The following is a 12,500-nucleotide window of genomic DNA, read 5'->3' on the forward strand; positions in this document are numbered from 1 at the left end:
AATCATCTTAAGTGCATCTTCGAAGACTGAATAAGTAAATACCGTTATCATACATTGGTAATATAATTTGTTATCAGCTGTTACAATGGAAAGCCCTAGAAATGACGTATTTACGACTAAGTGCCCTCGGGCTTACGCGCTATGGATTTTTCTAAAATGAGAGAGAGAGAGAGAGAGAGAGAGAGAGAGAGAGAGAGAGAGAGAGAGAGAGAGAGAGAGAGAGAGAGAGAGAGAACAAATAAGACCCAAAGTTGTAAAATTACATATTGCCCTTTAAGGGGTCTAGTTTCTATCTGTTGTTTCTTTAACTACTGATCCAATGAATAAGTCATAATGATAATGTAATGATATTGTTATTATTTTTATGACCGCTGGTATTTCTTGCCGACCTCGGATAATATGGTAAACTGGAAATATAAGGACAATTAGTTATTATTTGTGAGCAGCGATATTTATAAGGTGGATGTTTCCGTTCGGATCGTTCCATCACTAAATACGATGTTGAGGTTTAGGAAATATTTGAATATTGTTTTAGAAATCCGCTGCTAAAAATACTCTAGTTTTTCATAGATATGTTCTAACGTGTTCATTGTTTGTTTGCTATATTTATTTACCGATTATTTTTTAATTCCTGATCATTAACTTCATTGTTTTTTCGCCTAGTTTGATTAAAACGTTTAAGCTGAAATCTTGTCAACCAAAGATCGATGGCCATAGGTAGTAAATCAATATTTTCACCAGTATTGATATGAAATATTTAAATTCTTTATATTCTGACTTTCCGTTTTTACTTAAAGATTAGTGTTTTTTTTTTTTTTTTGGAAGTAGGTTCCTTTCCCATACTCATAAACCACTGGCAGTCCCTCTCGACCGTCTCTCAGGTATGCAAGCACTCAAGCTCGAAAAGTGGCTGTCATCTCCAAACGTCTTGAAGAAAGAGAAGGCGACATTCGAAAATATCGGCAAGTATCCTACCCATGGCCTCCTTGTTAAGTCAAGCACCCTCCGGAATGTTGACCGTGACAAGGCTGCGTTCAATATCCCCTTTGGAGGGGAAGCGACAGCTCCAATGCAATTGATAACGTCTGTCATACTAGCGCTGTCGCTCTTAGTGATCAGGGACCTACCTGTTTCCTCTTTTTCTATTACTGGTAAATGTGGTTTTATATAAAACGCAGTGTGACCACATATTCATTTCGTCCTGTGTTCTCCCCATGTAGTCTGATGGAAATGAACTCTACGTTTGATCATCATAAATTATATAAAAGAGAAAGCAAAGCAAAATGCGCTTAATGTATTATTACAAGTACGATGTAATTGCATAGTTGTATAGCGTTGTAAGTTTTGCGTGGATATGTATTTTGCTTAACGTCATAACGCCCTTAAGCCTTTGCGTGGCTTTAATCTAAAGGTTCAACATATCTGCAGATACAGGCAATGCTTCATTTCAAATCTGATGATAATAATGATGATCATGATAATAATAGTAATTGTAAGATACCATGATTGTAATACAATAAGATTCTTTTTTATCAATCAAAGTCTGTGCCTGACTCCGAAGCCTAACAATACCATAGAAATTGTTAGTGGTAATAGCCTACTGCATGCACTCTACTTTTATTTACAGGGCTTATTCTATAATAATTTACCTATTTTCAGTGTGCATTTATTTACCTTATCGTGTATAAAGAATACTGTTTGATGTATTTTCCCGAAACTTGATAAATATGAAATTCGCCCTGATAAAATCAAAATGAAAAATAACGCTGGGCGGTCATAGTAAGAAAAAAATAGCCTAATAAAAAATAGAATTATTGGAAACGAATACATAAGATAACATATAAGTGCCTATAATGTCGATTTTTTTTCTCCAACGCGGATTCCCTGCGTTATGACGTAATCATCTTGCAAAAAAGAAAAAACAAAGAAAAAAAATAGAATAAAAAGAGGAAATTCAGAAAGCGCTTATTCAATAAAAACAAGAATGACTGTTTATAACGCAAAGGAAATCAAATCCCAATTAAAGATATTAACTTTAAAAAAACATATATATATATATATATATATATATATATATATATATATATATATATATATATATATATATATATATAGACTATGTTATATGTATAAAAAATATAGTGTATATATATACATATATATATATATATATATATATATATATATATATATATATATATATATGTTAATATACATATATGTACATATATATATATATATATATATATATATATATATATATATATATATATATATATATATATATATATATAGAATACGTTATATGTATACAAAAATATACAGTATATATATAAATAAATATATGTATATATGTATATATATATATATATATATATATATATATATATATATATATATATATATATATATATATATATATATATTGTGTGTGTGTGTTTGCGCGTGTTTGAGCGGAGTCAATTGATGTATATTGCGTATAGGCACAATAACTGTTTCTATATTTTGGTCGTTACCGTTTTCTGATGGTGTATTGGTGATGAAAATTCCTCTGCATTCGTTCTTATTTTCATGTTACCTTAATTTTAACAGAGTTTTTTTTTTTTTCATGCAAAATAAAACACCGGAATCCATTTTGGATGATGTAGAAATGTTAATACAAATTGAAAAAAAAATATATATAAAAGCAGTAATAGCCAATGTCCAATAATTGGCTTGTAGATTTAAAGAATTTATAAAGAAAAAAAAATCTATATATTTTCAATAGTTGGATTCTCGTTCAGCAAATACAAAGAATTCATGAATAATTCAATGTGTCAAGGAAACACATTTTTCCCTGGCCAAAATGTTAACTTATCCGTTAATGTTAAATTCAGTTAATGTTTGGAAGCAGTCTTTCATATATTTATTTCCATTAACACCGATACCTTACCTAAATTGATCGTTAAGGTAAATTTTTGGCAACAATAATATAATCACTCAGTAATTATATCTTAACAATTGATTGAATTACATCATTTATAAGTAATTATTACAGACAATTTATATGAACGCAGGCTTGCCAAAAAAATCGGTGGTTCGTTGAGTATTTAGTACCTTGAATAATTTTTAATCGCTCTTTATTTTGAAGTATAGTTATATAAATCCACGCGCGCACGCAGACACACGAGATATATATATATATATATATATATATATATATATATATATATATATATATATATATATATATATATATATATATATATAGTGGGTGCACACACACACCGACACACACACACTCATATGTATATATATATATATATATATATATATATATATATACATATATATATATATATATATATATATATATATATATATATATGTATACACATACGCATATATATGTATATATATATATATATATATATATATATATATATATATATATATATATATGTATATATATATGTGTGTTTATGTATGTATATATATATATATATTTATATATAAATTATATATGTATGTATACACACACGCATATATATATATATATAAATGTATATATATATATATATATATATATATATATATATATATATATATATAATATATATATATATATATATATATGTATATGTATATAGATATGTGTATATATATATATATATATATATATATATATATATATATATATATATATATTTATATATATATATGTATATATATATATATATATATATATATATATATATGTGTGTGTGTGTGTGTATGCATGGGTGTGTTCAATTATACCTGTCATTAGAAATGCTACGGTAGGCTATAATTATATTTTGCAAAATTAAATGTAAGAATAGGCCTAGTTGGTTAAACAGAAATAGAATTAACAATATATAAGTTTTGTATTTACTAATGATGAAAACCATGGTAATAAACAAATAGCAATACTAATGATAAGAATTATGATAAAACTAATAATAATCATATTACTGTATCAATAAAAATAATTATGATTTGTTCTGTTACAAGTTTCCCTTACCGATATTAAGAAATGTGTTGAAAGCTTCAATAAATCAACAAATAATGTATAAAAGGTAAATGGACGGACGCGCTAATTGATTCATAAAAATAATTGTCATTGGCTTCGATAGTAGAAAAACGCCCTCAGGGAATTCATTAATTATAACAAGAAAAGATATAAACGTCGGCCTCCTGACCAAAGGCATAAAACGCTCTTGTTACCATACACGTGGCGGGTAATTCGAGTCTGCGTCCAGGTCTCATCTGACGCATTACATCAAAGAATGGCAGCAAATACATCTCGTAGGCCTGACGTCACGTGGGCGGTCACCTCATGGCCGGCAAGAGAGAGAGAGAGAGAGAGAGAGAGGAGAAAACAGGCAAGGGCCGCTTTTGTTGTCCTGTCGTTGCTCTGAAGACTAGTGGAAAGATAAACGGGCATCTTCCCGTCAGCTGTGCGACAGGAGATAGTTGTTTTCCATTTAGCGGTTGAAAAGCGGTTTCTGATTTTCAATTGTCATCGACTAAAGGTTTAATGTCAAGTCTATTTTCCTTCGAGGTCTTTCAAATTGTTTGTCCATAGAAGGTCTTGTTGTTATTATTATTATTATTATTATCATTATTATTATTATTATTATTATTATTATTATTATTATTATTATTATTGTTATTATTATTATGTCGCTTGGGTCTTACACTTATTCTTCCACTATTGTTTAATGTTTTATTTCGAGTTTGGTAACATAAGGTCGTGTTGTTACACTTTACAGCGGTTTGAAAAACACAAGGAAATTAAATCGATAAACGGCCATAATTGACATAAAGACTCAAATGTAACACAACAACCTTGACGCAGGAAATTATATAATTCAAATCGATACAGTATTACACTCTTTGAAAAGTCCTTAGTTGCCTAACTATTTACAGTATGTTTTGACTATGGTGATAATAATAATAATAATAATAATAATATAATAATAATAATAATAATAATAATGATAATAATATTAATAGTACAATATTGATATAATTATAATTATGCGAGCAATGAATATAATCTAATCAGGTCACGCTAATGATAATGATCTCAGTGTTAGTGATTCTTAATTTGTTATTGTTCATGGTATTCTTGTGAATTTTTAATACAAAAGTTATATATATATATATATATATATATATATATATATATATATATATATATATATATATATATATATATATATATATATATGTATATATATATATATATATATATATATATATATATATATATGTGTGTGTGTGTGTGTGTGTGTATAAAAGTCCGTTTGTGTAGGAAACATATATATATATATATATATATATATATATATATATATATATATATATATATATGTATATATTCTATACATCTATATCTATATCTATCTATCTATCTATCTATCTATCTATATATATATATATATATATATATATATATATATATATATATATATATATATATATATATATATATATATATATATATATATATATATATGCATGAATTTATGGTAGGGTTTATGGATAATTAAGAAAAAGAAACGTGATCGCTAATTTTGTCTTAGATATTTACCTCTAAAATAAATTTAACAGATACGGGCTCAAAGTCAGGGTCATTAAATAGCGCTGAAGCAATTCAAAGACTTAATGAGCTCATTCAAAGCGTGTTTTAATTTTCCGTGTGTTTTGTTCGCGCTATGCGCTCCTCATCTCAGACCGGCTAAACATCAATTTTTAAAAATATTCCTAAAATAGAAAAATAAGACTACATTCATTGATAGAGACGATATCCAATAATCAGGTACTATCTAAATTATGGCAGCAACTTTTTTTTCGGTGGGGGAGTTACTCAATTTAAAAATTGGTCAAATGACAATTCATAAAGGATCTGACTTTGTCCAAAACTTTACATATACGCTTGCTAACATTTTAGCAATAACAAGGGGAACTGGAAATCATTAAACACTTTCCGCGGTCTCTATGTCAAGAAAATTCCTATAAATCTGCCAGTATTAGCCTTGGATAAATTATATCCGATCATCTCAAATCTGTCAATATATTCATGGTTGAGTAGATCATTTCAAAACAGATTCATTTTATATTGTAACATTAGAAAATCTCCCGTCATTATGTCATCCATACCTCTAATTTGTATTATTTTTTTTAATCGGCATTCCATCATGTTCTGTTATCAACGTGAATGACAAACATCGCCTTGATTATTATTGTGACATAAAATCCCCCCATAAACCTAATACATGAACAAGATGAAACGGGTAATTATTGTGTCATGGTGCGTCCTTACCTGGCAGCTAAGGTGTCATGATGTTGACTGAAGGGGAAAGGCGGGTCGTAATTAGGATCCTTCTTGGGGTCATCTCGACTCAAGAGGCTGGCGATGCTGAAGGATTTGTGCGAAGGAGGGGAAGACGTTTTCGGGGAGCTCGCCCCGCTGTCGGAACTTCTGGCCGGGGGCGTGGTACTTGTGGTCGACCTCTCGGGGGTTCCGCTACTCCTGAGGGACTCGCCCATTCCTCCTACCGGTGGCGGAGACCTTCTTCCTAAGGGTGACGGCGTTCTGCTGCTGGGTCCGACGGCGGGACTGCTGTGGGCTGTGATGACGCTCGCCAACTCGTAGGACATTGCTGTGTGCGAAGACTCAAGGCTTGGGGAACTACGGGCTGACAAATTTCCTGCAGGTTCTCTCGACCCCGCAAGACTTCTTTTCTGGATTTTTCAAGCAATGCCCCAAACACTTCCGAAGGGCCTCATTGCGACGCCAGTCAGCTAACCCTCCCGAGTGATGTGTTGAGAATTCGATAATTCTCACCCGCCACTTGAATTATATCAATTTCTTCCCTTACATACAAGTCTCCACAAAGTTTTTACCAATTATTGAACACCTTTTTCAAAGTTTTCATAAACATCGAACATGCGATCACTATCATGAGAAAAAAAAATATGTCCTTCGGAATGAGCTCGTTGAAGGCTTTATCACTCCTACAGATCAGATTGTGTTAAGTGTCACAGTAACTTTCGTAGGCGAAGAGCAGGTGAAAAACTACGCTTATTTGGACTGATGCTGCACGACGAGTGGCGATAGAGATGAAGAAAAAGCAAGCATTTGAGTTTCAAGTGGGCTCACACGTGTCTCCGCCCACAAGACTAATGGCTTCGATCTGCTCTAGTGGTTCCCGTCTCCATTGGTTACCAAGCTGGCGAGGGCGGGGTCTTCTGGGATGTGCCTCCCTCTCATTGGTCTACGATCTTGAGTGTTGAGGTATCATACACCCAATGATTGGCCGAATGGCAAAGTTAATTTCACACTGTTACAAGGGTAGTCGGCGCGTAAGTGTGGAAGGCGACACCTTAGCTGACGGCGTGCTGGATTGGACTCCGATCTCGTGAATAATTTATGGGAGATCACACACACACAAGAGCCCAAGATGGCCTGGGGAATGATACCCCTGGCGAAGGAGAAGGCGCGCCCGGGACCCTGCCCAGGGGAGTAAAAGATAAAAACGGGTAGAGAGCCATAGAATGCTGGGTCCTAAACATTGATATCAAAGCTTGTAGAAGAGGACTACAAGTATATCTAAGCGGGCACTACACGTACGGGGCTTTCAAGGAGCACCTCTTTATCACGCTGCTGAAACAAGTTTTACTTAAGTTTATCACAGCACTTTTAACGCTCCTCGTTTTACCAGCATCTCTCTCTCTCTCTCTCTCTCTCTCTCTCTCTCTCTCTCTCTCTCTCTTTAGTGTGAGAGCCTTTTGAGAGTTTAAGACGATAGCACAGTTTTTTTTTTTCCCTTCTCTGAATCAGTTGTTGTCTATTCCCACAGGGAAGGTGGCTATACTTCTTCCTTTAGGGAGGGTACCAACAGTATGTTTGTTACAGAGATTGCTGTAGGTTAAACCTGAAATTTTCCGCCATTTGTTCGTTGTCTTGGCTGATGGTGTTATTCTGTTCCTGGCTTCCTCTGGCTTTTCTGGAAGACTTTCTTCCCCCTGGAGAATTGTATTTCTCTACTATGATAAGAATGAGTATAAATGTATGCAGAATATCACGCTTGTGAAGTGTAAGGAGTCTAAAACGAAAGTATTTCGAATGACAAATTATTTTGGACCTTACATATCACAGTTGATTGTTTACCTATAACCCCATAAAAAAGAAAAAAAAAAAAAACTTTCAGGGCAGAACGTCTTAAAAGACATTATCTGGGAACAATCACACTCAAAGACAGATTTTCTACGAAAGATTTCGTTTTGTAAAAGCTTTATTTTTCATTGATACAAAATATCCATTAACTTATCGTTGGCTTCCATCACCTTTGTCCCCATTTCCAGGACCCCTCACTCCTATTTAACGAAATAAAACACAGGCACAGACACAAAAAAAAATAAACTAAGAAAAAAAGATAAAGTAGCGGTCTCCCTTATAGCGCCCCCTCTCCCCCCGCTGTTCAAGGGGAGATTTGGTTTCCACGTCGTCATCAAAGCTTATTGGAGTATTTTCCTGTGTTGATGATTATGATCCGTTTATCTTTCCCTCAGATTTCCTGGGTAAAATAAGACAAAGATCAGAAGCTTTCCTACTTGATTCGCTAATGTTTTTACTTGTTTATTTATCATTATTATTATTGTTATTTTTTTTTACGTCTATAGTTTTCAAATGCTTACAAGGGCGAAGATGAATAAAGCCAAAGTAACGGAATGTTGGTGCTCTTACACTTTAGTTCTCCGTACTAAATGAATTCTAATGTTATGACACATCTGTAATATATCTTGGCCCCTTTAATTTTTAATAAGGGACAAAAGTAAATAGGCTACTGTATAATCAGCCAAACTGTTCACCAAATCCAAATTACAAGGTTCATTGTCTCCTAATACTAAATTTCACGAAAGGCATAATAAATTCTGTTTTAAAAGACGTCTTCGATTCCAGTTTTTTTTTTTTTAGTTTATAAATCACAGCGAATACTCTCCATATAAAACTAAATGGAATCTTTGTTATGATCTGTTTATAATAGTTCATAAATACTTCTGGGAATGAGTTACTTTCAGCTTTTGAGATACTTTTAGTCAATTATACCATTTCCCTCCATAGCGTAAATCACTTGCGTATGTTGGACATCGATTCCACTGGGCGTATGAGTCGTTTGGCTGTAGGGTAGGCTGTAGTTCTAGAAGGAAATGTAATTATATCTTTAGGTGTTCTGATGATAGTGATTATCTCATTTAGGAGAGCATTTATTGGGTCTCAATACATGCAGGTAATTTTAGTGTTCATAACAAAAACTGTAATTTCTGGGATGGGTCACGAAATGATATCATATTGCTGTTTGTTGATTATTTCATTATATAATAATTACGTAGGTGAGTTAATTGGAATTATTTCTAATCGATAATAAAGGGCTAAGAAATATGAGGTGTGTTCGTAAACAGAAAAAAAAATCGAATATTGCCTAAAGTGAGAATAGGTAAGCTACGAGTCAAAAAGGATCCATATTAGACATTTCAATACCAAGACGCATCAGTCCTTATGAAGAAGAATATCTCTGTGTTTATCTCAGCAGAAGGAATTTAATGCAAAAGAACCCTTGCCTGTATGATTCAATATCTTTTTTTACCGGTAATGGAAGTCGTATGACAATAAAAGAACAACAATGCTCATAGCGTCCAAGCAATTAATGTTATGGATATGAGGATTAGAACATAGAGGATTATTTTTTGTCGCCAGTACGGATATTTGGTAGTAACAATATAAATGAAAATTATATTGATGTTATGAGAATAAAAATGGATATTATTATTATTATTATTATTATTATTATTATTATTATTATTATTATTATTATTATTATTATTATTATTATTATTATTATTATCACGAGCTAAGCTACAACTCTAGTTGAAATAGCAGGATGCCATAAGCACAAGGAACTTTAACAGGTAAAATATCCATGTGAGAAAAAGAAATACGGAAACAGATAGAATGGTGTGCCTGAGTGTACCTTCGAGAAAGAGAACTCTAACCCAAGACATTGAAAGACCATGGTACAGAGGTTATGGCACTTCCCAAGACTAGAGAACAATGGTTTGATTTTGGGGTGTCCTTCTCCTAGAACAGCTGCTTACCATAGCTAAAGAATCTCTTCCACCCTTACAAAGAGGAAAGTAAGTACTGAACAATTACAGTGCAGTAGTTGCCTCCTTGAGCGTAAAGGAGATTTACAGATACCATAGTGTTGTCAAGTGATGAGGAAAGAGGAGAATGTGTAAAGAATAGGTCAAACTATTCGGTGTATGTGTAGGCCAAGGAAAGATTAGCCGTTTCCAGAGAGAGATCTAATGAATCAACGGAATTACCCTTGCCTTTGTAGCAGTTACATACACACTCACTCACACACAATAATACACACACACACACACACACACACACACACACATATATATATATATATATATATATATATATATATATATATATATATATATATATATATATATATATATATATATATATATATGTGTGTGTGTGTGTAGGCTATATATAGATAGATAGATAGATAATATATAAATGTATATATATATATATATATATATATATATATATATATATATATATATATATATATATATATATATATATATATATATATACACGTGTGTGTGCGTGTGTGTTGTACGTATATTTAAACTGCATATGTAATTACTGAATGTAGGCTATGGCTATATATATTTATATTACATGTCTATCTGTGTAAGATTAAAATGAGGTTACAGTGGTGATGCTCATATGCCTCTTGGCTCTTAATGATGGATAAGGAAAGAATTTTGTTCCCATATAATAAAAACACCTTAGTAGCGGGGTAGCGCCGTCAGAGAACCTCTCGCGGTGCACCATAGGCCATATCTTCAAAATTAGGATGAAGATGTTTGTAGCGTTCCTTCGGTCACTACAATATTCTTCTTCTAATTCTTCTTCTTCTTCTTCTTCTTCTTCTTCTTCTTATTATTATTTTTATTATTATTATTACTTGGTAAGATACAACCGTAGTTTGAAAAGCAGGGTGCTATAAGCCCAAGGGCTCCAACAGGGAAAACAGCCCAGTGAGGGAAGGAAACAAGGAAACAAATAAACTTCATGGGAAGTAAGTTACAATAAAATAAAATACTTTAAGAAAAGCAACAAAATTTAAACAAATCTTGCATATATAAACTATAAAAAAAGGAGAAATAAAATAGAATATTGTGCCGAGTCTACCCTCAAGCAAGAGAACTCTACCCTAAGACAGTGAAAGAGCATGGTACTGATGCTATGTCACTGCCCAAGAATAGAGAACAATGGTTTCATTTTGGAGTGTCCTTCTGGAAGAGCATTTGCTTTATATCTTTCAACTTCACCTTCATCCACGGTTCCTTTCTTCCAACTTGCTGGTCAACCCCTTAATAATTCCCTCTTATTGAACCTCTGGGGCTGTAACCTAGTAGCTTAGTTGAACTTGGGCACTGAATGGCCTCACAGGTCACAGTGCAGTGTAACAGCCTAAACACCCTAAATCCAATCCAGGGAATTAAAAAGTGGATATCCTATTCCAATGCGGTGAAAGAGTTGCTTACAGTTGAAAAATGCTAGCTATATCTTTTGTTCACCATGTGTAATTTTCTTTCACTATAACGTGCAACATATCTTTTATAGGCCGATTAATATTCTTTTTTTTATTTTTTCGTCCTTCCGTACTTTAGGCCTAAGCACACAATTTCAAACAATATGTCCGATAATTTGACGGGAAACGTAAACGCTCACATATTTCTCATATAACTTTAATATATATATATATATATATATATATATATATATATATATATATATATATATATATATATATATATATATATATATATATATATATATATATATGTGTGTGTGTGTGTGTGTGTGTGTGTGTGTATTGTAGTCTACTAGTGTACCCGAGCTTTCAAAAATGAAGTCTAGATATTTAGATAGATAAATTATGTAGCCCACACACATGCTGACACACATATTTAACCATTCCCCCCTCCCCGTTTCCTAACTACAACCCGCTGATTTGCCAATTTGTGGGAGCGTGTAGTTCCGAGTGCCCCCCATCACCATGGTATGACTACCCCTCTCCCCCTGAGTGTGACAGGAAAGAAATATATACCAGTAGGCCTCTCTCTCTCTCTCTCTCTCTCTCTCTCTCTCTCTCTCTCTCTCTCTCTCTCTCTCTCTCTCTCTATATATATATATATATATATATATATATATATATATATATATATATATATACACACATACATATATATATATATATATATATATATATATATATATATATATATGTATATATATACATATATATATATATACAGTATATATATACATATATATATGTATATATATATATGTGTGCGTGTGTGCGTGTGTGTGTGTAAATATAGCCAGGCAC

General features: G+C 32.3%; 1 protein-coding gene across 1 annotated transcript in view; it reads right to left on the minus strand.

Annotated features, from left to right (window-relative positions):
- LOC137624923 (homeobox protein HMX3-like) overlaps nt 1–7,104 on the minus strand; it is a 42,796-nt gene extending 35,692 nt beyond the window's left edge. Inside the window, exon 1 of the mRNA XM_068355854.1 lies at nt 6,329–7,104. Within this exon, the coding sequence (XP_068211955.1) occupies nt 6,329–6,666 (338 nt within the window). The 5' untranslated portion in view covers nt 6,667–7,104. The remainder of the gene's footprint in view (nt 1–6,328) is intronic.
- Nucleotides 7,105–12,500: the final 5,396 nt, after the last annotated feature.

This window comes from Palaemon carinicauda, chromosome 31 (assembly GCF_036898095.1).
Source record: "Palaemon carinicauda isolate YSFRI2023 chromosome 31, ASM3689809v2, whole genome shotgun sequence".
NCBI lineage: Eukaryota > Metazoa > Arthropoda > Malacostraca > Decapoda > Palaemonidae > Palaemon > Palaemon carinicauda.